The sequence below is a fragment of the Osmerus eperlanus genome, chromosome 19 (assembly GCF_963692335.1).
Source record: "Osmerus eperlanus chromosome 19, fOsmEpe2.1, whole genome shotgun sequence".
Classification (NCBI taxonomy): domain Eukaryota; kingdom Metazoa; phylum Chordata; class Actinopteri; order Osmeriformes; family Osmeridae; genus Osmerus; species Osmerus eperlanus.
The window spans coordinates 8921581-8949364 of NC_085036.1; the positions used below are offsets into that span (position 1 = coordinate 8921581).

The following is a 27784-nucleotide window of genomic DNA, read 5'->3' on the forward strand; positions in this document are numbered from 1 at the left end:
CTTTGACAACTTACAGTAACCTTTGAATATCCAATCAAAAAGTGTATAATGGCCCCTTGGCACCACATTTGAAAGAAAATGGAAACATGGAAATCAAAGAAGAATCTTAGTTGGCCGATGTCCAGTGACTACACAATGCTTTGTCCATTGTGATATAATACTTCAGTAACTAACACTACAATTAAATTCAGCAGTGTCACATACCTTTAAAGATCAATAATTTCTGTTGGAGAACTCTGTGATATATACTGTAATCTGTACAGAAGACCCTGATCTGAACATGAAAGTGCTGAAACAAAATCAGTAGTGTTGCATGATCAGGAAATGTGTGCATACGAATGGAAGGGAAAAAATGAAGCTCTGATTACAGTAACGTAGTGTTAGACTAGCTATTTTTCTCCCTGCTTTGTGTGTACGTGTGTGTGTGTGTGTCTGCATTTGAGTGTCTGCATGCGTGTGTCTCATTTGCAATGAAGTTGAGGGCGCTGTCTGAATAGCTCAGTGTTTTACAGTGAACACGGGATGGGTTCATGTCCTCCCTGACCAGTCTGTCAGTCACTGCTGATCCCCGCCAGACAAGGCCCCCATTCTTCTTTCCTGCTTCACACCCCACAACAGGCCAGGCCTGGACAACCGGGGCCAGCTCCCCCTACAGAGAGGAGAGACCACCAGGCCACTGATTGGTCCAATGTGTGGTTCGAGAACACTGATGGGATGGTTGGCTTGTTTTGGCTGGTTGGAGGATGCTTCCTATTGGATCCAGCGTCTATGAGTCCTGCGCTCTGCATTGCCTGACTTGTTCTCTCTTTGCTCTCTGGCCAGCTCATCTTGGCAGCCTTCCTGTCATCAGGGCGCCAATGCGCTCAGCTGAATATTGCTCTCCTCTGTGACTTTGTGCTTTGATATTTGATGCCCGTGTTTGAGGCTGTGTGCTACAGTACTGTATTTGTGGACTGGTTGGCTCCCCTTTTAGAACTGTTACCATAGCAGCCAGGGGTGGACCTAAAGAACTGTACAGTACAAGCACCACTGACTCCCTCACTCAGCCAGAATACAGAATACTCCACTGTCCCAGCCAGAGGAGGTACCTGAAAAGCCAGTGTGCTTAGTGGGCAGCGAACACATGTTCTATCCAGTATTCTTACATTTTGAATAACAAATGTGCAATACATATTCAGCAGGACAAGCTTCGATTCTACAGTAGGTTTCCAGGTTCATGTCAAGTCCCTGGGGGGCCTAGGAGAGCGTGTCGGCCCTCCGCAGCCCTCCAGGGGGTCAGAGTCATTTACATATCTCTTTCATCACCTGGTATCAGACCAAGTATCATATCTCTACATTGGAGTCAGTGAATCCTTTCTTGCCTTCATTCACCAGAACAGGCTTCTCTGTCCTCGTGTGCCATACAAGTACCTGCTCAAAACAGAGAGGACATTAGAGGATTGTTCTGCTTAAATGCATTTCTCAGTCACTATTACACTCACACTCAGAGAGCAAGTTAAAGATGTGTTAGGCTTCAATTGAATTGGCACTCCATTCTGAACACTACAGCTGTTAAGTTTCAGGAAGTGTTATTTTAAGGCTGCATATAGTATGTTACAAGTGTACTGCATGTTCCCAGAGTCATATGCTCACAGTCTCTAGACTGAACTAATCAAGAAAGATCGTGAAATACCTGTATATTTTTGCTTCTCAAAATTAACACCCCCCAAAAAAACATCCTCACCTTAGTGCAATTAGCAGCCTTGGGCTCCAGGTCATTGAGTGTGACCAGTTCCCTCAGTAAGCTGCTCTCCTGGTAGCCTCCCTTTACTCCTCGCAACTTGAAGTAGGCCTGAGGCTTATACAGAATAAGCTGCAGGTTGACCGCAAAGCCAGCCATGTCGATGGCGAAGGGCCGGTGTGGGTCAAATACAGTCTTCCAACCGTACACTTTCCCCAGGGTGTTGACTTTAGGGGACTCGTAGCGCAGGCCTCCTACGAAGGCCACAGGCCACACCGACACCTTTTTGGTCGAACGCATCTAGAATGGAGACAGAGAGCATGAGCTACTTCACTGAGAACAACATTTCAATTTTTTTTTCATGTTCTTCATTTCGCACTTCAATGCAAAGTACAAATAGCGCCTATCTAGGGGTTGACGATGAGGAGCGGGAATGCGCGCGACACCTCACCTCCTCAAACAGCTCCAGGCTGTAGGTGTTGTCGTCGTCTGCAAAGTAGACGATGCCAGCTTGACTGCTGTTGACGCTGAACGTCTCCCGGAGCCAGCGCAGCGCCAGGTTCCTCTGCATGGTTCCCCGGGGGATCCGCGGGTCTCTCATGTCCCCACGCAGCTTATAGTTCCTGGGGGTCTCCACGTTGAGGTGGGTGTAGTTGAGCCCTGTGTCCCGGAGGAGCCGGGTGACCAGGGGCGTCCTCCTCTGGGAGTCCTCCACCAGGATCCAGTGCAGGTTGGGGACGTGGAGGAAGGTGTTGGCCAGCCGGGTGAGCTCCGCCTTCTGGACGGGTCGGCTGTAGGTGGGGGTGATGATGTGGATGGTGGGCAGCACGTCGGACCAGGGCGGAGGCCGGCTGTAGACGTACTCTGTGCGGACAACTTCCACAATGTCTCGGTTCTCCATGGAGCAGGGCTCCCTAAGGCCGAAGGTGTTCCGAGAGTCTCGCCGACTCTCATGTCTGTCATCTAAGGCAGGGAAGAACATGATGTCATTGCTGCAAAACCCACTTATTCTTCAGAATGTTTTGTCTTCTAGATGAGTCAAATGAGTTTAGCTGCTATATGAAATGTAAATATAAGAAATCCATCATTGACTGAAGGCTTGCCCCCAAATAGATTTAATATTAAGTTATCCATCCATCATGGCTCAGCAATGGGTTGTTGGCATTTGAGATTTTCAAAACTGCAGTTCTACACTTTCGGTATCTGAAAGAATGCACGGTTGGCAAGATGCAATTGGTGATAGATGTTCCAAAAAATTGTTTTTTATGAAATAGTCTGGATCTGGCTAGCAGATTTTTGTGAAACCATGAATTCTCACAAGAAGCTCCCAAAAATGGCCATTACCCTTTCGAGCAGCCAGCAGGGGGGCGATGGTACTCTGGTGCCAGACGGTGATCAGTAGAGTCCAAGGCAACACGATCAACACGATGGCTAATATGTCCCGTCTCTTCGGCATCTCCGGGGTCGGACCTGAGCCACGTCATTACCTGCGGCACACATCACAGAGGGTGCTTCAAGGTCAGACTGAACGCCACTCAATACAAAAGCTAAAATGGAGATGTTAACTTGAAAACCCTTTGCTAAAATACAGGAAGTGGGTTTGTGCTAATAATACATGCAGTTTCTCCCTGCCGCTGTATTTTAACCGTTGGTACGAAGGAGGTGTTTGATTAAGTTCACCGTGTACCCAACAGTAAAGTCATTTGTCAGAACATAGAGATCAATCGAAACACTCAGCTCTTGTGTTGAACTGAGTCTATTGTATGATCAAGGTTGAGGACATTTATATTTATTCATGGATGTTATTAGCAGCTTATTAACAGTTCAAAGACAACAAGTTGCAACTTTAACACTTGCTGAAAGACGTCTCCAGTATAGAGTCAACACTCGAGAGAGTGAGGGTGATCCCTGACTTTCTAAAAGGCTTTATACAATACAAGACAGTGCATCCCCCCCTCAGCCAGTGACATGATGAGCTGGCCCAGGAAGTAGAAAAGCAGCCTTCTAATGAACCATCTTTGTGCCACCATGAAAAGTCAGCTTGAATCACCATACAAGGATCTGGCTCACAGGGTCAGCTCTGCAGAAAAACATTTGCGATTTACGATCCCTCTGCCCCCAGTGGAGCCACTACACACCCGAAAATAGGTCAGGAAGGGCTGCGAGCGGTCCTTTCATCGCCTCATGAAAAAGCAATCTGAAACACAACAAAATTCCTCTGTTTGCATGTGATCTAAGGCAATGGGTCTGTGACAGTAGGCTGTAAAAGAGTGTTTGGAGTCCATAATGTTGGGTTGAATCGCAAACTGTGAATGTGGACTACACCTGTCACAAAAAAACAGCCTGAAGCAGATATCATGAAGCCCAAAGCGATCTAAAGGTTCACTGCAGGCGAGGTGATGACACAAAGCTTTCAAATCCGCAGAGGCATAACACATGACCTGCTAGTCGACTCCACAGGTGCAACCAGCCAGAAGATGTGGTATGTTTTCTGATTTACCTTCATAAGAGTTAGGGCTATGGTGGTAAATATAAATGATTTAAACCTGTGACTATTCCTTCGCTGTTGACGTAGTTAGAGCATGTTTGATTTGAATCAAGTGTAGGTTTGACTTGCTGATTTCCAGCGTCTTTTGTGACACCAGAAAAAGGTGCCTGAACCACTGCAGGAGATTGCTGGGCTCCCGGAGTGAAACACAAGCGATAAACAAACTCAACAATCAAACTCATCCAATGAGCTCAGAGCTGGTTGATTGCTGGAACCACAACATGACATTGATTCTGCCTTCCACGCCACATTCAGTAGATGTCTCTGACCAGTGGAAAGAAGTAATGCAGAGCACAGCTAATCACCTACTTCACCTTTAGCATGGGATCAAGACCAATTGTCTTCTCATTAATCACAGCCACTAAGGTATAATTAATCCTTGATTAGAGGATGCAAACCCCGGTGTAAAAGATCCATTGGCATGGTGGGTAATTATCCCATCATGCCGGTCTTAATGGGGTTGCTGTGTTAATGAGGTGCCATTAATATTGGCAAGGTAATGACAATGCAGAATATTGTAGCAATCAGTAATTTAGAACCCCCAGTCCATATGACTTATTTCACAATTATGCTGCACCTGCAGGCCAGTGCTGTAATAAACGGAACACTGCATGTCCTGCGTTGTAGACGGATCCATCTGGTCAGTTCAAGGAGAGTACTTTCTATACTGGCATGCAGACAAAAGAAAGCCACAGGAAGCTTCAGGCTACCAGCAGTTACTCTACAATGGAGAGGAAAGCTGTTCCAATCACAGACCCTCAGCCTCCCAGCAGTCTACTGTTTGCTGTGAGACTCATATATAAGTGTCCATCAGTGTAACCCAGTGTGGGTTACTGATCCACTGTATAGGACAGCTCATAAGCACATTATTCAAAGCACATTATTATGCAAAAAAATACAGCTCCCTCATGCAAATAATTATTACAGCCTACATTATGCAGAACACGATTACCATGCAGGTAAATCAGTGTTTATTGGAAACTACGGTTCTCCCGGCCTGATATTCTATGGAATCTTGTGTAATCGTACCGTGGTCTTATTGGTGGTGTAATAAAATATAATGCTTTGATCCAGTGTTTCTTCCTCTGCTCGTAGCCGCCAAGAACGTGAACAGACACATCACGAAGTGAACCGAAATGTTGAACGACGGCTTTTTGAGCCGCCTATGTTCATCCTTGGAGACTGAAAACTGTCAACAGCAGAATGGGACTCCAGGGACAATACCTCTGCAGTAAATGCCACTGCAACACAATAGCCCACAAATCAGCCAGTAGCTGTGTATTATTCAATCCATAAGCCTCCCAGAAGGATGCACACACACTCAGACTGGCTGTGTGTGGAGATAACACAATCAAAAGCGCAACCGGGACTAATATATTCTGTATTTCTTTAACCAATCTTTCAAAGGCTTGTTGCTTTTTGGAGACAAGATTTTCAATGAAAATGGCCAAAGATATTAGAGAGCATTGAAATGAAAGAACACTCAACATTTCCAAACATGTCAATATAGACCTTTCTTTGGCATTAACCACTGAAATACTGTTAGAACTATGGACTTATGACACTTGATTATTTGCTGTTCTGACCACAAGCACAGCTTTTTTTCTATCCCTTTGGAGAAAAACTTCTGCTTAATAAATAATGGGTCAAATGTATATTTTCAGTGCTGTCCATCAGGAAACATGTGCTCTCATGCATGATCACTAAGATATCTGGTATTTCTGGCGAAGATGTGAGTTGAGTCTCACACAATCCTTTTGTATAAATACTCTGTCTACATAGTGCATCTCGGGTGGTTGGAGCCATGGATTAATGAGCATGGACTCAATTATATGCTAGAAAGTTGGCTTTCCCTACTCAACAGCAAGCACATAGAGATCATCTCCCGTTTGACTTCAAAGTGTCACATGCCTTTGAAATTCAAGAATTTCTCCTCTCCTCCATGGCAACTGGCCAGAGAAGGTATCAGTATGTTAATGAAGATGAGTTCTGGCTTGCATCATGAAGTGCTGCCATGTGCTCACTTCCTTGATGTTTTAAGGTTAGAAGTCTTCCTATATAGATTGTATGTACTGTATGATGTTACTCATTTGGGTTGGTAAATTGAATCGTATGTGACAGATCATCATCCCTGATTTCTCATTGGATGATTTGCATGATGAAGATCATTAAAACTTTATCGAAAGCTTGGCAGCTGTAGCTCTTGTTTGGACTTGGCAGCGCTGGAGTTTGTGCTCTGTTTGTGCCATTTATTTAGGGGACTGACAGAACCAAGCTCTGTGGTGACTGAGGCGTCACAGAAAGACCCAATACTAGGGCACGCACACACATACACACCCACACAAACACACACACCCACACAAACACACACACATCCACACAAACACACCCACACAAACACACACCCACACAAACATACACAAACACACAAACACACACACACAGAAAGCTGGACAGGAACCAAACCATTAACCGCACTAGAGGAAGCAGGACGACCAACTAATGGGCACCACTAGGGATGCAGCATTACATGTGGAAATGGTTCCAATTAAGCAGTCCAGCCATAAACTCCGGTGGGCTGAGTGGGTTGTCTAAACATTTGCGGGCCTTTTAATCAAACTGCATCAGCTGAGAATGCACAAACACAGACAAGAGACTCATAAATCAAGAACAATGCCATCGATTTACAGAGACCTAGAAAAGCAACAAAAAGGATTCTTTCCTACCACAGGACGGCCACACTATTTCTCTGTTTCAAGTCATCAGTCTCAAACTAACACTTGTTGCTGCCTGTTAATTCCTATCACCTAGCCATTGTTCTAGTCGGGGCCTTAGATTATACAATATATTTTCCTTTAGACTTGCGAAGACTGAACTACCATATATTTACTTCACATGGTTATTTATATAAAGTGTTGTATGTCACATAACAGCTGTCAATTTCTTCACTAACCTTTAGTCTGTTGCTGTGCTCACCAAATACTGCAACCTCTTTGGAAAAATTACTTCTGCGTGGAAGCCTGGGTATAGGTTACCAAAGAGCTTTACCATCACCTGAACCCTGACATCCAATTGAAATGCCCAGATTGATTCTTGCCCCCGGAGCACTCATTTCCCACCTCACCAAATGGAATGATTTTCAGATACATAAAATAAGATGAGATTTCTAAGATGGGGAATGGCTTGGCATATTTATTTCAGTGTAACTCATACATACTAAAGTCACAAATTAATCTGTTTATTTTGATCCATCGGACACACACAGCACATCCAGGCAGCACATCCAAGCATATTAGGTCAGCTGTGAATTGCACTGTATGTGAATTCTATATGCAGGCTCTGAGCCATGAAGTCAAATTCCTATCATCAATAGATGTGGCAAAATGGGACCCCTGGGCAAAAGAAATAATCATAAAAAGAGAAATCCATTTCCATATATTTACTAGAGCCTCTCATGCCTCACCACTAGTGCCAGAACAATCTTTAGCTTACAGTATAAGATGAATGTACAGTAAACTGTAATGAGAGTGCAATAAAGCACAGAAAGCACTAAGTGTCATCATGCTGGTGCTGCATGTTCTAAAGTCTCTGCTGTATGACAAAGGCATGGAGAGACCCCATCCACAAAACATCCGAGTGCACATCTGAGAACACTGAGAATCGCAAAGGAAGAGCGGCAGTGTCGATCACCACAACGACAGGGATGTTCCGATGAATGCAAACCAAACCAATCGGACTAACGTCATCGACAGTCGGGCATGGGTGGCGCCCGTGACAGGTGTCACGGGAGGCAGAGTGTGTGTGCATCAGACCGGCTGCCCTGAGCCCAGTCCATCCTCCAGTCACGACCGAAACAGCCAGACTAGATCAGAGGCCAGGAGAGCGGGAAAAAGACCAGACTGTCAGGGCACATTTAGCACTTAGAAAGATTGAAAGCTCCTTACCATGTATTTCATGAAGCGCACGGCTCACCACAACTATAAATAGCTAGCCCTCTCGTAGCCGACCTCTCAGTCAGGGTCTGTTAAATCCCGCCTCCGTAGGGAGATCCATCCGAATGTAGTCTGTTCTAATAACCGTCACGTTAGATTGCATTGGGTCCACATAGGTATCAACCTATCAGTGTGGTGGGAGGAGGACAGATAGCTGTTATAATTGCTAAGAAAGTAGTTGAGAACTCAGAGACATACTCTCCCTGCACCTCAACTGGGCTCTGGGGAGGCCTAGTGTCAGAGTAGTCAAGAGGATTACCGTGCTGTTGAACTGTACAGCCATACCCAAACACATCTGCACTTGTCCCCTCTATAATAAAGATGAATCTGCTTAGACAGAAAAAAGCTTTCTCTCATCCAGGATTAACCCTCGTCAAAGCCAGTCAAATCCTAATGATGTCTATCATTATTTCATCAAACCTATGCCTGCTAGTCAGTCTAGTCACGATAGACAGCTGTCATTATTATTATAATCTTCATCGGGCCACAGAGAACCACGATCACGACAGAGTTGATCTCTGTTCAGACATAAAGTTTGGAAAGACCTTGACCTGGGGCTAATTTGAACTGTTTTTGATTGCTCTGTAGTTGAGTTACTTAGCTATGTGTTGTGTTATGAATGCATGGTCTGTTCTTTTATTGTACTGATGCCTTTGGCTTCACTCTGAAGTCTAATTGTATACTTTAATACAATTAAATAATTTTAGCCTTACACTACTTTTACGCGACAGAGGGTTTGGGATACTAGATAGGATACATACTAGGTTCAGGCCCTGCCAGAAAACCTGGACTTCAGAGCAGCCATGAATGTATACAGCACACTGTACTCACACAGGGTCCTCCACTCTTCCCATGCAGAGTCCAAAAGTCCAAGTCTTTTGTTGTTGTTGTGATGATGTGTTTGTTGTGTTACCGCTCCCGGTCACAGAGGTCCATCAGGTCTGCATCCTCCTCACCAGTGAACAGGGCAGAGTGGTCAGCCCACTGAGGAGGACTAGACAGGCTGCTGCCTGCTCTGGACACAACGTCCGGGCACTGGCCAATCCACGGGCAGGGTGGGCAGGGTCACGTCCTCAGTGTCAGCCCCTGTGGAGACAGAGGAGGTCATCGCTCTGGAAGAATGCTGCTTCTCATTCGCTAAAACAAAGGCCGGGATTGTCAAAGCTGACGGAGAGAGAGGAGATGGAGGAGTGGGGGGCGGGGGGTGGGGGGGAAGGGGGGGATGACGAGGGATGGGGGACCAGGGACAATGGAATAAATCACATCAAAAATGTTCCAGCCCCTCCCAGTGGAATGTAGCTCGGGGATGAATCTGGGTTTGACAAATGGAGAGAACGATGCATGATGTCCCTGGGTCGTTTCGCTGCGCCATAAGCAGCGTGTCACATGGTCCAGTCAGTCAGACAGTAGTGCCACTTCTTCATGTCCTTTCATTTCCTGACAAAGGACCACATTCTGAACGGACTTCCTGAACAGTCACATACTTGACGTGATAAAAATATGCTTCCAACTCACAGGAATTTCACAGAGGGGGAATAGACTATGAAAGTAAAACTCATTACACATCAATAATTCTTAAAATCGATGGGATCAAATTACGTGCTGATATTGGAAAATTCTTCTGACATTGGTCAAACTGAATCTTGAATTGTGCTTACAGAAGGTGTTTTGGATGTCTGTGTGTGTGTGACCTTGCTGTCCTTTGAAAGATTAGAACAGAGGAGATCAGAGGTACTGTGTTACCGTATGGGAGAGGCTGAATCAATCTACAGATACACATCTCTGGAACTGAATATTTGGAATGAAACACAAACGCCATCAACTGAACACATTATGGATGAGTAACTACCATACCAGCTTCACTGTACCAGATGACAACTTTTGCAAAGATCAAGACAAGACAGAAATACTCAGAACCTGTCAACCAAATGAATGATGTGACACTGGAAATCACATGAGCTATTTTAATTGGACTGCTGAAACTGACATGAATCTCTTGACGAGTCGTGCGCTGCCGTTTCTGTTTGATGGGAATCTGTCGGTGAAGAGAACACACCTCCAGACATCCATTCACCCTTGACAAGGCTGATCTCACAGGTTACAAGGAATCATGTCAGGTGCACCAAACCAAGAAATACAAGCACCTGCTCATTGAGGGGTTGTCAAGTTCCAAATGCTGTAGCCTCCAGTTATTCTTTGGGTCCGGCAACGACGCTACTTTTGAACATTGTGTTGTAAGTGAGGTGGAAGCATTGGCATTTTACTGCTCTGGCTTTTGACTTATGTTCATTCCTGCCAGAGCCATGATCACCTACTTCCCCTCTGTATCTCCTCTGATGTCTCCCATTGTGAAAGAAAGTCGGAGGGGGCCAGACATCATCCTCATCCTCAAGCTTTCCACACTGACCCTAATCACATCGGCAATCCATTCTACATCTCTAAAGACTGAACCCCGTCAACAACCTATGATTTGTGTCATTCGGAAGGAAAGTGGCTCGCAAAACACAAGTCATTTGCATAGTATACAAATGCCAATCACTTATCTGCTCAAAGCGGGGGGGGGGGGGGGGGGGGTTCTCGCCTCCTGACTACAAAACAATATAATATATTCCATCTTAAATCCTCAACTGATAAATTCCTTTTCATTCACATGCCTGCATTATTACCCAGAAGCAGAATGGCCAGAGTGCACACATGACCACTGTCAGATGAAACACACGAGATGACAGTAAATAGCACCAGAAAAAAGCCACATGAACATCATTCATTAGGTTAACATCTTTTCGTCAGACAGTTTTTCAGTAGTTTGACTGGGATCGGCCTGTTTCCTCTGTTGCTCTGGGACTTATTATCAGCCCGTATAGATGTGACAAAGCAGGCCACAGACAGACAAAGAAACAGACTTGTGCTCGATGACTCTGAACTCCCACGACCATGCTTAACGACCGTTGCTATGGCAACAGAGGGAACACACTTCTCGACCGAAAGAGAGAAAGACATAGGGAGAGAGACGAGGTTCTGGGAATGGGTGTGCTGTTGTGGGAGTGGTGTCGGTGTCCGACCTAAACCATAATATTCATAATCTGCCGTCGTACCTATAAATTGATAAAGCTGCAAATAAAAGTGTAAGGAATAAAACTGTAAAAATGTCAATTAGTGTTACAGAGTGGAAATTCTTCTAACGTCTGGTTCAATTGCACCAACAGAGCATTGTTGGGATAGGGGATTATGCATGGTGCTGTAGTCTGATACCCTGCACTGTGTAACTCTTAAATATAACTGGCTATTGATAATCAAAATTGAATCCAAATTCCCCATCTTATTGTCAGTCCTTGGTGAGTAAACTTCTCATCATTTCCTCAAGGGATTGAAATGCAAAATGTGCTTCAAGGACCTAGGAAACAATGACACTGGTAGCTCTATGGCAACGAAGCGCTTAGCTCTAAACTATTTCGACTCTACATTCCTGTAATCAACAATACTGTTCATTCATGGGCATGTTCTCCCATTTCTGTACCTGTGATTCCTTGCTGATGTGATATCACACTGTGCCCTGATATCAGTGAAACAGCTAAATACATGGCATACTAAGACTAATCTAGTCAGCATTTTTTACCATACGACAATTTGAAAGACTTGAATTTGAATCAACTGTTTACATATTAGATCAATTCTGTGTACAATTACCGGTATATATTATAAATATTCCACTTGTGCAAAAGCACAATTCGGAAATGAAACATTTCCAATCCAAGTGTGAAAACTGGTCATTAAAGATACAAACACATTATTTATCAACCTGTCCTCTCCCAGATTGTTGGTAGCACAGTGAATGCTGGAGAGAAGATGTATTCCCATACAAACACAATCATCCCGTGCAAACATTTATTTTCCCTCACCAAGATCTGGCAGGCTCCATGCGCATGCACAAATGCATGTACACATGCATATACACACACACACGCACGTGCGCACACACACACATACACACACTTTTGAACATACTGTATGAACTCAGCAATAATAAACAGAGGCTGGGGGCAGTGTTACCTGGCCTGGGGCTACGAATCAATACTGAAGTGCATGTGAGCTTATATTGAATGTCATCAGGATCAAAGCTTGGCATTAAGGTGACAACACCAAGGTTGACTAGAGCCCACCCCCACCATGGAAGTGTGTAACTAACATCATGACAGCTGAGGGTTTGTGTAAGCTGTCATGCAACGATTGGTTATCAAGATAAGTTGAAGTGATTCAACAATTGCTGTGGCGTCACCTTCACACTAATGAAATCAGCTGTCAGTGCACAGCTATATTCACCGAAAGAGTTGTCCCTGAGGAGAGTCTCTGAATTCTGCTTTTGAAGAGTGATTTCTACCAGCCACATGGAACATAAGGAGGGGTGGGTGACATTGAAGCCTAGATGGCCTAAAGCGATTCCCCATGCCATGCGCAGCATGATGAGACTACCCTCTATGGAAGACACATAGTCTAAATATATTAGTGTGTGTGTTGGGGGGGGGCAGATTAGGAGGCTGGACGGTAAGCAATGCTCTTCAAACGCTCTTCCCCGAGACTGTTATAATGACAGAACTGTTTTGGAGCATTGATCTGCCCATACTGTGCTTCCATCACTGGTGGCAAGATATTCGGAGATCATCCTCAGATCTCTGGACTTTCAACTTCAGCAAAAGAATCTCTGAATCAAAGACACTTGCTTTGAATCCTCAGCAGCCACTAAATTAGGCTACTTGATGTCAAACCTCCCTTTGCCTCACTTACCTCTCATTAATTCTATACATTTTATTAAGTATATAAAATAGCAGCTCAAAACACAATGCTATGTTCAGGAATGTAGGGTCATTATATTGTGACAGTGCTGCTTGCCACAAATGGATCCTGATTTAGAGACTTCCTGGGCATCTTTACAAATAGGCAAACAAAGTACAATTCATATTATTACAGTTTGCTTTGTTTCTTTTCACTTTGTCATTCCTAATGCCTAATATTATTTTAACCCAATACTTTAAGAATGAAACAATCTCAACCAACTGACTCAGCACACACAAACACACACACACACACACACACACACACACACGTGCAGGGGGGTGTCATATCATAGTGTAGAACTGTTCATTCCCAACCAAACCTTAACAGCCATAATTCCATGTGGTACTGGCAGCGACACTGCTAATAGTACAAGAGATATTTCCTTCAGAGACTTTCAGCTTTAATTTGAAGGCTTACATGTCAGGAGAACAGAGAGTAGGGTGATTAAGACTGCACCAGCATACCAGTGCAGTGGAAAAGAAATTTGGGGCTCTCTCATTTACTTTTTTCACCTGATCAATCATTGCAGGGTTTATCGATCACAGTAGCTTGTACTCGGTTTTAACAATGACCAATCTTCTTTCATATCACCTCTAATGAATGGCTTGGGGTGTTGTGTTTCAGCTGCACACAGCACTACACATAATCTATCATTTGACTGTAACCTCAGACACTGACACACAAAGAGACAAGTAACTCTATGGAAGCAAATACATTGTGCATGGCACTGATTTCAACTCATTCTCGTGTGGAACAGAAACGCTGTGTACATGTGAACGACTGTGTCCCCCTTGAACACAGATGTGTCCTCAGAAAGTGAAAACCCTCATAGATGAAACTCAAACACCTGATACGTGTACAGTCCTCTCCACCAACAGAACAAAGTGTTGAAGTGGTTTAGAACAGACATCAGAATCACAGAACAAACATCCATAATACAGATATAGTAAAAAATGTACCTTATATGTTGAGTCCTGTTTTACAGCCTTCCCATGACCACATGTGTGTGGAGTGCTGTAAAGTCCATAAAATCCACTTTACTTACAACATTTTCTGAGCACTTTCCTCTCTTCAAGATAGCCTCAAAGCGTTCTTTCATTTCCCTCTATGCCCACACCAGAGCTGACATTTCTGTTCAAACCCCCCAAACACAAAAAGCTTAGAGGAGACGAGCATGGAAAATACTCGGTGTTCACTCCGTGCTCCAGTGCACATGCACGTAGCTATGGGAATAGTGAAGGCAGCGTATTCTGTAGTAGATCCTCCCTCCCCCTTTCCCCCCCCCCCCCCCCCTCTCTCTCTCTCTCTCTCTCTCTCTCTCTCTCTCTCTCTCTCTCTCTCTCTCTCTCTCTCTCTCTCTTTCTTTTCTCCCTCTGTGTCAGTGCTGGTGCTGGTGCTGAGCCTGGCAGAGAGAGGGAGGCAGACACAGCTCGGAGCGAGACATCTGTGAGTGTGTTTAGAAGGGACTGAAGGAGTCTCTGCTCTGAACCAAGGACCCCCACCCCTGGCAGAAACGTGTTAGCTACCGGCATGTACCATTCACACGCAGAGCAGGGTGGGTGGCCTCACATTACAGTAATAAATATTGACAATCAGATAGGGAAAGAAGTGAATTTGAAGGAAAGGCAAAAGGCAGTTCACTGTAGTTAAACACATTCCAACCTAACCTTTACATACTCTTGAGGAGAGACTATTATGTCAAGCAAAGTAATTGGAAAATAGAAAAAAAGTAATTTTTGTGAGACATAATTTCAACGTGTTCACATTGCACACAGAATTGTTGTGGTTGTGAAACGACAAACATCCAATACGTAAATTGTCTTTGATAAAAGAAGCAACAACTAATTAATGTTTACATATCATAGTAAGCCTGTCCTGGTGAGACGTGTCAGCTTTAGGTTGGTTTGGAGAATTGCTTTTGGGGGGCCAGTGGTTTATTATATATACAAGCAAATCAGCTTTCCTTGGTCTAATTAAGATATTATTTATGCTTTCAGTGAAGATGCTACCAAGATAATGAATGTTTTTAGTATAGTGGATAGTTTAACAGCCTGCTCACAGCACAAGTAGGTCAATGCACCCAGGGATCTTGTAAGTGTTTTGGGCCAACATACTCACAGATCCCCTGGAAGTGAGTCTCCAGAGAGGTTATAGGAATAATTAGGGCAAGGCCATACACAATGAGTCTACTTTGCAGACTTTGTTCAGCCTGCCACAACAGCAGCAGACACTTGGGAGTGTTTGGGAGCAGAGACACCTCTTCTCCAAACTTGGTCAGATTGTTATTGCTATGATGGCTGAGATATACTAACTTTTATGACCTCAAAATCCTAATGTTTGACATCTTATTATTTGGATGTAGGCACAGTAGGAGGTGTTTCTGCAGCACATGTTTATTTCAACTGCCTCTAAAAGTATTTGGCTGCTACCCAAGGCTTCATAGGAGACCCATCATGCACCAGATTTACCTCCCTGTTACCATGGGAGACTAAAGGGCAGTTGGTTCCATATGTGTGTTTGTGAGACGGAATGAGACAGAGATGAAAGTTGAATTGAGGAATCAATGACACAGCCAAGCTGAATGCTGTTGTATTTTGTCTCTGGTTGTCTCAGGGGTAACCTACAGCGTGTGTTAATTCACCCTTCACAAAGGGCCTTGAAGCAAGGCACTTCCCAACCAGCCAACAAATCTCTTTTCAAGCTCAATTGGTATGCTCAGAGGGTGAGTCTCTGGTCTTTATGTTTTGTAAACCGGATATAAGAATTCTAACCACAGACTCATGGTTGCAGCATCTAGTCTGTTACACAAAAACGTTTTCACAAACCATCTCCTGTTGCTTATGAATGTGCATTCACATGGACACACACAATATACCCAAAACGACCAACCCCATAACACAATGTCTCAAAGTTTAATACGTACTACTGTGATTTTGCAGATGAGAAAATCCCATTTGAACCTGCAACGCTTTAAGATGCTTGTTTGATCAATTTCTTCCATATTATGGAGAAAAGAGGGGGGTACATTTTAGAAACAGTGAGCCAACCCAAATTACACTTTAGAGGATATTCTTGATTTGACTTTAATCATTAAATACATTATTTGCGTTTAAATTAAAATAATTTCTCATTTTCTTTCTTTTTCTTTTTTTTACTGATTAACAGCTGTCAGTCCAAGCTAAATGTATATGAATCTTATAATCAATTTATATTTTCTCCTGTGTCCTCTTTTAGATGTTTCACCCGCTTGGGTCATAACACTTGTTTTGAATTATTGACCAACCAAATGGCCTTCTTCATTATTCAAAGACTGTGAATAGCAGGGAAGCATCATGGTTGTTGCAGCTTGTTGGCAATGTGAGGGTACCTGCAGGGGTGTTTATTTGGAACAATGAATATTTTATAGAAAACAAGACCTACAGTACATGATTACAACAGTGAGGGGGGTGTCACATGACCACATATGTGTGAGCATATGGGTACATTCTGACCCTTCTCCTAGCTCAGGATGTACTAATTATGGAATGAAAAGACAATGAAAAGGACAGAGGATTACTGAAAATGTTGGAAAATAGGAAAAGGATTCCAGAGGAGTTTTACATTAGTTCTCCTCAACCTACTAAAGTTCACATATACAGTAGGAGCTGACATTCCCAAGGACTGACTCTATACTGAAGCTGTTACATGGCATCCTTTGTTTTGATTGCGAACAATACTCCTGTTTTGATTGGTATAATGCCTCATGTGTTATGGCAGGTATATTGATGAGAAGCAAATACAGAAACACTTGTGAAGCAGGTGACTGTGACATGGACACGGTGCCCTGCTCATCTCACTGAACTCACCATCCCTGCTGACAGCAGAGAGACAGTCACTCAAAACTCTCTCAGCCCTCTTAAGCCACACACCCTCTCAACGCACGGAGGTCTCCAGTGAAAGCAACAACAAAAAAAGAGAACCTCATTTCAATATCCTCCCACAAGACAGGCGGAGATACCAGCCTAGTCTTTAATAATGAGATCTCAAGCAAGAAGGCCTTTATCTTGCGAAGAGACAGGGAAAATAATGGGAGTAATTAACTGAACGTTTCTTCTCAGCAAGACCTCCTGAGAGCTCCTGCAGTCATTACCACCCTGCTTGTGCTCCAGCACTTCCTCTCTGCTTTAACCGATGTTTCTGTCTGACCTAGCGCGCTTTGGAGACGCTGCAACCGCTTGTTTTCACGATATATTCACTTGGGATTCTTAATTATTTTCGGGTCACCAATGCACCCATGCGGTAGTTATTGCTCATATGAAAGACAAACACCTTTCGCTCCATGTATGAAACGTATTTCAGACGTTCAAGGTTTTCAATTTAAGACTCCATATGGACATGACATTTATTCCACGGTGAGTCGTGTTAAAATCTGTGTTTCACATGCAGCCACAGTGTGCAATCAGGCTGCCTTGGCAGGCTACAATAAATTATTATGCCCCGATAATTTATGACAGCGAGGGAGATCTGATCATTATGCTCTGATGGGCTCATGTAGAGAACTCTCACAACACATGCTTTAACCAAGGCAGGCCAGCCTCATTTATGTCTGATGGTTTGTCATGACAAATTACCCAGCTGCAGGGCTTGGGATATCAGGGATATTGTTTTTGTTTCAATGCAATGGGTCTCAGAACACGATCTGCTAAGATATGAGCCTCATTATGCTCTATAAGGTAACTATTGACCAGCACAAGGAAAGCATTAGGATTATCAATGCAAATCTAAAAAGATCCTGCAATTTATTTCACTGGTGTAGCTTTTCTATGACCAAAACAGGAGGTCATAGAGCTTACTGAGTTCTGCTTGAAGTGTTCTCCTTACAATCGATCCCTCAGGATCCAGTTGCTCATGAAGGAAATCAATGTACTGTATATACACCAACTGCAGTCAAGGTTTCCTCTGCTACATTTATATTCCAAACAATTCCCTATATTCTACATAAATGCTCTATATGTGGTTCATACATTATACTCCTCAGTCCTTACTTCTACTTTCATCAGTATGCATATCAGAAAAACATCATAGCCTTAACCTCCCCTGTCGAACATTCTAGTGCTACAGTATGGTTTCCCTCAGCTTTTTGAATTCTGCCAGAGAGACTCGGTGAGCCAGGGTCGATCAGGGCCTCTGTCTCGCACTGTAACATTGTGCAACTTTCTGGATTGATCTCTGCTTCGTGTGAAGTCAGCGATGGGAGGATAACTGAATGAGATCAACTCTGCCAGCAGTCCAGACCAGCCCAGGGCTGGATGGAGGTTTCTCCTATTCTCTGAGGGCTTAAAGATCCATAGAAGAAGAACCTCGGTCTCGTCTTTCGAGCAAATTAGCAATATTGGGCTACAATCATTGGTATTGATCAGTGCCAGTTCAATGGTCCAATGCGAGCCAAAGTTAATAAAAGAACAGGATGGACTTCTTCTGGCACAGCTGTTGCTGTGTCGAGATTGAACCCCCCCAGAGTGGCTCACTTTCACCGTCTCATTAGGCTAGCAAGAAGACACAAAGCACAGCAAAACATCTCTATCACCAACACCAATCCCTCCCATTGTAATGATGCCGGGCTGGTATTGTTTGTCTGTGGGTATATTGGTATATGTCAGCTGGTATGAGAAGCCTGTCTTCTTAACAGCTCACCTGGGGTCACGGCAAAACAAATCTCACTGCTGTTGTGATTCCTGTAGCCTGGAGTGCCTTCACACAGAGCTGGATGAAACGAGCTCAGTTCATATTTTTTGTCGGTGATCTGATATAAGCATCTGGGTCTCTGAAAGGGAATTAGATTATCTCCAGCTCTCACATATGAGATCCATTCTTCTCTGTCTGCCTGCAAGACCAATCGCTCTAAGTCAGCACAAGTCGACATGACAAATAACACTTTCATTTTGAGGGTAAGGGTACCAAATGGGGGAATGATGGTCTTACAGAAAATCATAAAAATACATCTTGCTTTGGAAAATTGTAGGGCGGCTGTTCTTCAAGGACACTGTCATGTCATCACCGAATAATTAAGGAATGTGATTAAATGCAGTTATGACTATGGTAGATTTGGTATCAATCTTTTTGTAGTGTTAAAATGCTGATTTCATTTAAAGGTTGATACAAAGGAGATTAATCTAAGAGGTTGCAACAATACCTCTAACGCAAATATGAAATATATTTTCAACAAGGTTATAAGATGTTGAATAAAAGAGTGACACTTTTGAAGGCTCATTTATTGCCACTAAACGAAACCTTTCTCAATTTCTCTACCATATAAAAAAATCCTCGTGAGAAATGTAAGAAAGCAGTGAATAAAACCGTGAAGAACTCTGGCATTGATTTACCCTAAGCCCAGGTCTCTGTGATGATAATGTACTGACCCAGAAGAAGGAGCACAGCTCTAAGGGCTGAACAAATCCTTAAGTTATACACCTCACCTATTTAGTTAACCATGCATTATTCTGACATGGACATTTACAGTACAACGGAGGTAAAAAAAAATTATGGGATTTTTGTCCATCATTCTCTCGTATTGAAGTCTGAAGGGGGTTGCATAATGGGGTGGATATGAAGCTCTCCACTCAAATATCAATAAAACATAGTAGTAGATGGGTCTCAGGTGAGAAGTGAACACATGGTATGGTTATATTTATATTGCAGAATTATCTCCAAGGTGAGAGAAAATGTGTTTCAGAAAGTCAATGTCACTTTGTACTACACAGACGATAGCTCAAAAAGAATTGCTGTAAAAGAAATGTAAGATACATTTTGGGGCATTTTCATGCTTTGTTGGACAGCTTTTCAGTGAAGTGTGACTAGGAAGGCAGGGAGAGAGAAAACACATGCAGAAAAGGGTCAAGGCTGGATATAAACTCAGGCTTCTGTTTACATGGTACAAACATTTATACTGCGTGCCACCGGGGTGCCCCTAAAGCTGCACTGTATTTGGTATGCTTCCTCACACAAGCTAGTGGAGGAAAACAAGTCATTACTTTTAACAGCAGCCACAAAGGTGATCCTACAATGACTGATTTGCTACTGGATGGAAATCATACTTTAGTTACGATTGCCTTCTGAATCTCCTCTCACAGCCTCACAATAACATTTTAACGCTCCTTCTGCTTCTCCCATTGTGGTGCTGTCTTCAATGCTATTGGACATCTCTGACTCCTCTAGTCAGCACGCCTCTCACTTTACACTGTGATCAACAACGGATGTCTGGTGAGCAGCTGACATCCGCATAAAGCTATGCATTACAGATGTCAGTGCCAAAAGGATTTCAATGTCAAAAAGGGTTATTAAAAAGTGAACTTTGAATTCAATGGATAAAGACTAAGGATTGTTCTGGAAGAGTTTGTGTGGAAGCAAAGCTACAGCAGCACCATGGACAACAGCCGGTTCTACAACAGCACATTCAGGACCATGGACAGGTCAGAGTATGGTATTGCATAGCAGCCTTGCAAAGCAGGATGTATTGATCATATCTATTTATACACACACGGTCATACAATAGCAGTAGTCTTATGTTGACTGGATCAGTCCTTTTTGTTCTTTTAGCTTTTGTGAATCGGTCCATTTCTGTACATTCTCTGGATTCCTCACTTTCCTTTCTTTCTGATCTCAGTTCAAGAGAATGTTGGAAGACGTGTAAGTGGCTTTAGATCATGAGTATTTAGGTTTAGAATTAGGCAAGAAAATGGCAAAAACAGAATAGCCCTCAGCTCCGTGGACAAGCCTTGTTTCTGACTTTGCCAACTAACTTCTTTACCAGCTCTCAAAAGCAGTGGGTTGGTTTCATCCCCTTGTCATATTTGATTTGTCATTTCTTTATAAATCCAGGATGGGGCGGGCCCTGACCACATTAAGTTCAGAGTTTAGATAGAGCGCAGAAGGTCAAGAAAGTGGATGCGCTGGAGATGTGGAGGGCAGTACATAGGACAGGGTCGGCAATCATATTAACATTCACTCACACATACACCCACACATGCACACACGTTTTCTCACAGAAGTCCGGCACTTTCTGGTCTTCATTCAGAAACACAGGACACATGAATCTTTCCTCTCATGATAACTACTTCAATACTATACATTCTTGTGAGCTCCAGAGCAAGAAAACATGTCAGGTTCCCTCAAGAGGCCAAAATGCAGAAACTCCCTGCCAATGTCAAATTCGGCAGGAATGCTTCTCTTTGTAAATTTTGCCCTTGGCACTGTAGCCATCGGTGGATTTGATGCCCTTCCACACAATGAGTAATGCATACAGATATTCTTTGACTGGCTGCCTAGAGGCTATGTAAATTTGAGCTCTTATCTATCACAAAGTTAATTTGTATGTCCCTAGATCCACTGCTTCATTATCATCTGTCCCATTCATATGCAGTCAGTGTGATGCTTGGCATGAGAATCAACCTGGAAAGATAAGCAGTCGTGACTGTGGAGGACGCCTTTCCTTGGAACATAACCAGAGATGGAGAAGAAATTCTATTCTTGTAGACAGTCTAAGTATGGACAATTTCTATGTTATTTTAGATTTTTTTTTTTAACCTGCCATCAGCCTGGTGTATTTTTCATAGGTCGGCTCCATGTATATTGAGAGAACAGTCAGGTGACTGAGGGAGGATATCTACTAGATATTGTCTCCATGAAAAGTGACAGCCCTGGGGGAATACTGTTCAGATCCATGAGAAAGGTAGCATTCCATTGCCCACTCATGTGTCACATTGGGACATGTTTTTTTACACACTCTCTGCCTTCCCATCCATCTTCAGAAAGCCAGAGTCCCTGCCAGAGGTGACTGTATGACCTGTCATGATCTGTGATGGAAGACACCACCACATTGCACCCCGTGGACCCCATTGATTGTGCACTAGCCTCGTCTTGGGCTTGGGAAACACAGCTCAAATGGCCATCTGTGGCATAAGCAGATGGCGGTACAAAGCAGGGGCTGTCTGTTGAATCAGGTGTTACCTGATTCACCTCCATTACCTCTTGATGATAAACCGTAGAATAGGTTAAAAGAGAATGGTCTGAAGGAAAATCTTTAAGGAGGGTTTTAAAGGTGATTAGCTGGTAAAACGCCTGGTAAACAGTCTCTGATGCGTAACATATCCTGCTGTGGCTCCTCAGACCTTCATGACGCAAGGCCAAAGTATGATTGTATAGCTACTTTCTGTACTGCTCCATGTTCTAGATGAATGAGCAGAGGGAAGACGGGTGGAAAAACGTTGTCTGGGCGTTCAACAGGATTGCCTGGGATGGTGAACTGAGCCTCACTCAAGGAGGTTACGGAATTCTCTCTTTCTTGAGCTGTTGACAAGGAGGTAGCAAAGTGTGATCTGTTGTCTCTGTGTTGTCTCTAATCAACAGTGTCATTCATTTATTCAAATCCATCCCAGGAAGGGAGACAAAAAGGGGTCAAATTATTACAAAGCACCAGACACACGTAACAAGTAGTGCCCTGGAGGATAGATAAGTGTGATAGATGATACATCTTTTTCAGGGGGAGGGGAGGGGATGAGAGATTGGAGGGGAGTTGTGGTACTTCAGTGCTGGTGAATGGAAGCTGAGAGGTTTAGAGGATGTCGAGGGGATTGGAGTTGACCTGACTACTTAGTACAGTTAAACTAATGGGTTCTACTTGCATGCATTTCCATTAGTCCGTGAGACAACTGTGAAACTACAACAAAAAAAATCGGAATAAATATGGTTTATTTAGGAAAGGAGCACTCACTCTTTCTCCCTCTTTCACTTTTTTCTGTCTCTCTCGCTTTCTCTTTTAACCTTAAACTTTATTTTGCAGAACAATGATTCCTAAGCACAGGTTAACTTTTCCTGTGCTCTATTACAAAAATCTAGTCACTGACTTGTAATAACTTGTATGCCAAATCAGTTTCAAAGAGGACACCAATATGTAGTCTGAATGGTCAACTCACTCTGAGCCTCCAGTCTATTGGCTCTTTTTGGCGGCAATATTTATATAGCTTATCACTGGTCGGTTGGCCACCCTTTGTTAATGGAAATTACAGCTCTTTGCCCTTGCTTAACAAACAATGAATAAACCTTGACGCTCACTAGCAAAAAGTTCTCAAATAGAGGACAGAAAGCTTTTGTATCAAGGAGGGAAGGAAAGCTCATATGAAATAATGTCCCTACACAGAAACACACACACACACACACACACACACACAGAAAAAAGAAACAGACACCTTCCTCACTACTGAAACCCTCTCGAATGTAGGCTACACTTTGCAGGCTAGTCTTATGCATAAACATGTATAACGTCTGAGGACTGCAGCACTCCATCCATCAAACAAGACCTTGATTACAAGAGAAACGAGTCCAGGGGTGAAAACGGGGGGGAATTCTGCTGACAGAATGACACAGTGCTCCACACAGGTGAAATTGGATCTGCAGGAAATCTGTCTCGAAACCTTGGGGGCACTCGTTCATTCAAAAGAAAGAAGGCGCAGGAGGGGAAAAGGAAGTTGTAATAGCCTGCCAAGTTCCAACAGCAGGGGGTCGAATCAGACGCATTAATTGAAATTTGGAGCTCATTCCGCCGTACACTGCCTCCACTCCCATGGCTCCCCTGCCGGCCCAGCTTTGTTGCAACTGGTGAGTCGATGGTGAAATAGCGAGGGTAATTACCCAGTGTCCTATCTACACCGTCATGATGCTCCCTGACTCATCCCCACATCCTTGTCATTTTTCTCTTCCTGTCCAATCTATTATTCGACATGTTGGAGCCGCAGTGTGGGTCATGATGGATAGACTGTCCAGTCGGCTACCTGTGCTGTGTCGGTTCAGGCACCCTCCCATTGGGCATTCAGCAGTGGGACTGAGTCTGTGCCACAGCAGAGCAATCTTCCCTATACCAACCTTCTCTTTCATTATATGATGCCAAAGTTAGCAATTAATGATTTCCTCTTTTGCGCTGCTTTTAATGAACGTGTCTTTCACCCATCTGGCTCCATTAGAAAGTTGTGACCTTTACATTGTGTTAAAGATGTTCAACTCATATGAATGATTTAAGACACAATGTAAGCCAACATCACGTTTGGGCTGTAATCTCAAAACACATCTCCATAGACGTCCATGTTTCAATTCTGTACACATTGGCCAAAATACCACTGTCATGTAAACCTTTTATAGGTTTTAGTCGTATATAATTAATATCCCACTGGCACTACACTATCCTATCCTAGTAACTAAGCATATTTTTATGGCTTAGGAGGAGAAACAAACAGCTGCCAGAGAAAACCCATTTACCCTGTTCCTCATGGCATAGTTTGACTTGTGATAGCAGCATTCTCTGTTCTGGCACACTGGCACCAAAGACATTAACTGCAAATGTCTTTTTGCTTGTGTTAAAACACAAGGTTAATTCAGTTGTTGAGTCATTTCGTTGACAGAGGTATTGGGTGAAACAGCAGTCGAGGGGGAAGGGGGTGTAGCAAGGCTTCCTGAGACCTCCCCCTGCGTTACCTCCTCCAGCACTTCCTCTGTGGTAATTATCTACCTGACACTGTCTGCCACACCAATCCCACCTTCCCCACCACTCCCCAGAGCAGCGCAGCCACTTAGTTGCCTGGCAACAGAACTATAGATAAAGCAGATAAAATAAAACATCTCACTGGAGAAAAACTTGGATTGGCTTCCTGTCTGTTTCGGCATGGCTGACACATTTGTAAAACCTTTAGGTTAAACTACAATGAACAGAACACAATGAACTCACATGGTAATGCGGAAGAACAGGAAGCATCCTATGACTTGATAACAGGCTGGTGCTGCAGTGACTAGTGATATGGAGTGTGACACAGAATGCTGTACGTGTATGTCAAGACAGTGGCATTCTGGGAGATTTTGCACACCTTCAACCATCCAAAATGGTGTTTTTGTGTGCTGCCTACCACAAGTGTCTGAACACTTGAACACTCTGTCAGACAGTGCCTGACAGAAGAAGAAGGAAATATTAAACAAGAAAAACAAGGTTTCCTGCTCAGTTTGTGTACCCTGCACCAAGCTGAGTTCTCTGGATATGTAAAGTGTCTGAAGTGCACACTTCAGATACTTCTCCACATGAATGTTCAACCTTAAATGGAACACAGAGTTCACCATCCAAGGCTTAAACCTGGATCTCGTCAGCTCGCCTGACTTATTCCATGTGACATATACATGTTAAATCCATGGAAACTGATCCATGTTGTCATTTTGATGTTTAAAACAGACATCATGAAGCCTCTCCTGTCAGGAATAAAGCTTTTAGAATGAGGAAAATGTCAATCTGTCATGGACTCAGGATGAAAGCTGATGCTAAACAGAAAACAACATCAGCAAAAATGTCTGCCTTGGAGCATTCAGATGAGAAATGAGGGCCCCTCAGTGTTTTTATTATTCCTTTATTCAACTTAAACCCTTATGATCCGAGTGCCTTAATGATTCATCAGCGTTCCGCTGATGCCACGAAACGGAACGCATCCCGTACATTTCCATGCACAACCCACTGTGGTACATTATGACTGCTGCCGAGCGTTGAACAGTGGTAATGAGATCTGGCGCTAACCCTCAACCTTGTCTTTTCGCATCACAACAGATGCAATTAGAGAGCACTTCAGATGCTGTGCTAACACAGAGAGGAGATCATAGCCTGTCTACTTACCCTGTTGTCGCCCTGTCTTAATTGGGTTCTCCTTAGAGGCTCAAGAGCTATCAAGGACAGAAGCCAGTGATGGGAGAAATTGTAGAAACTCACCACCAACAGTTCTTGACTTGACCTCCCACCTTCCCTGACACCTCCCCCCACACACATACACACATACAAACACACACACGCATGGATATATTCTGCTTACTTGCATGAATATTTGTACTGAAAATCATTTAGTGATTTTCAGATTTTCTTTTTTCTCAACACGAATGTTCGCCAATAGAGCTGTGGGCCATTGATAACAAAATTGGTTTTCTTATTTCTTTCTGGTTTCCCTAACAGGGATTGTGAGAGTACTAACCTAGCAATTTCTTTGCATTTATTCAAAGGGTCCCAGCAGCTTTTGGGCCACACAACAAATGTTCTTTGTAGGCTTAAGGTGAGATTATGGGCTTGTTAATTCACTCACAGATGGGTACCGTTCCTAAAATGGGCAACGTGTTTATTGTGGGAGAAACACAGGAAACCAACATGAAGGTAAGATACAAGAAAAGGTTTATGCCATATAATAAAGAAACCCAATAGGAAACCCACGAATCAACGCATAGTGTGTCAAAGAGGAAATGTGTTTGTATGCAATCATGCATGATACTGCTTGTATCCCTTGTCAGAGGATTATTTAATGGGTGATTACAGTTGTCTATGAATTTTAAAAAGACCTCGGAAGACTGAATATTACATGATGCACTGGAGTATGAGCACACTGTGACTTTAAATAATAGAAGCCTGTATTTTGGTTTAATTAATTAAGTTAAATTACGTTGAAATCAAAAACTATATTTAGACATCCACCACTTTTGGATGGAAGACAGCAGCTTTGTGCCATTCATCCAGATGGGCAACTATCTACAAAGCCAACTTGGCTGCATATCCTATTAATAATCAACGCTGTTTGGCACGTAAGATGTCGAACCGCCAACCGTATGTATTGGTAGAATCCACATCTCCGTCAGTGACATGGCATCACTGGGCTTGTGCTCTCTGAGAGAGGGCAAAGATGCTGTGGATGTGCTCTCTCGCGGAGTGCTGACTGGCAGGCCTGGCTTCTCTCTCTGCTGCTCCTGCCAAGGCTTGTCTGGCTGCTTTTGGCAGCACTGCCCTGTACATATTCTTCTTCTGTCATGAAGAAGAAGAAGACTACTTGACCACAGAAATGTCTATGGAATTCATGCTTGACAGTACAGTAATCAACCGACTGAGCCCAAACCTCAGAGTTCCATGTTGTTTCTGTGGTTCTTGATGGAGAGGAGTTGACAAGGTAGTTTTCGTAGTCTGAACTTTAGTACATAAATGGGTTAAAAACCATACACTGTTGTGAGCCCAACCACACAAATGTAAACCTGAAACTAATAACATTCACTGTGAAATCAAACAAGTGGAAAATTGTTGAAAGAAACAAAACAAGAACACCGTACCATTATCAGAATGTTGTCGTTCTCGTGTCTGTCCTGAAGATAAGAATAATGGATCCTTTCGCAACACTTCATAATATTCCTAACATGATTTTGTTATCCAACGCCCTCTCACGTACGGTTTGATTGCTCTGTTTTACAAGTAGGGATGTGGAGAGATCCACTCATGTTGAGCATGTCCCTGCCGACCCGTTGCCATCTGGTCTGTGCTCTGGGCTTCCCATCTGCAGTGCAGTGAAGAGACAGAGCTGAGGCAGCTGCAGGATGTCTCACAGCATCACAGCGTCCATGCCTCTATTATTGTCATGTTCGTGTTTTGATGGAACGGAATGCTATTTGTTATAAGAGATACATTTCCTACTTAATTGTCTTTGAATAGCTCATGCTAGCAACATCAAGTTAATTAACTAAACTAAAGCCTGGGAATTCATCAATTTGCATGTTTGTAACTCGGCCTAGGTAAAGTTCGAGTTGTGTTCCTCTAACGCCATCTGCTGGCAAATATTCAAACTATGCATCAATTGCTACAATGGCAGCAGACTGAATCACACGTTT

The 27784-nt window shown here is 43.4% G+C and overlaps 1 protein-coding gene across 2 annotated transcripts; it reads right to left on the reverse strand.

Moving 5' to 3' along the window:
* Nucleotides 1–194: 194 nt before the first annotated feature.
* b3gat1b (beta-1,3-glucuronyltransferase 1 (glucuronosyltransferase P) b) lies at nt 195–14303 on the reverse strand. Of its 2 annotated transcripts, XM_062485450.1 has the most exons (6): nt 14053–14303; nt 9092–9346; nt 3065–3207; nt 2172–2683; nt 1724–2020; nt 195–1410 (listed from the first exon to the last, which is right to left on the reverse strand). In XM_062485450.1, exons 3-6 carry the CDS (start codon nt 3174–3176, stop codon nt 1324–1326), a joined length of 1008 nt encoding a protein of 335 aa, XP_062341434.1. In that variant the 5' UTR covers nt 3177–3207; nt 9092–9346; nt 14053–14303; the 3' UTR covers nt 195–1323. The 2 variants fall into 2 exon arrangements, with proteins under 2 accessions (XP_062341434.1, XP_062341435.1); XM_062485451.1 differs by lacking the exons at nt 9092–9346; nt 14053–14303 and having other exon boundaries at nt 3065–5473.
* Between the last annotated feature and the right edge of the window lie 13481 nt (nt 14304–27784).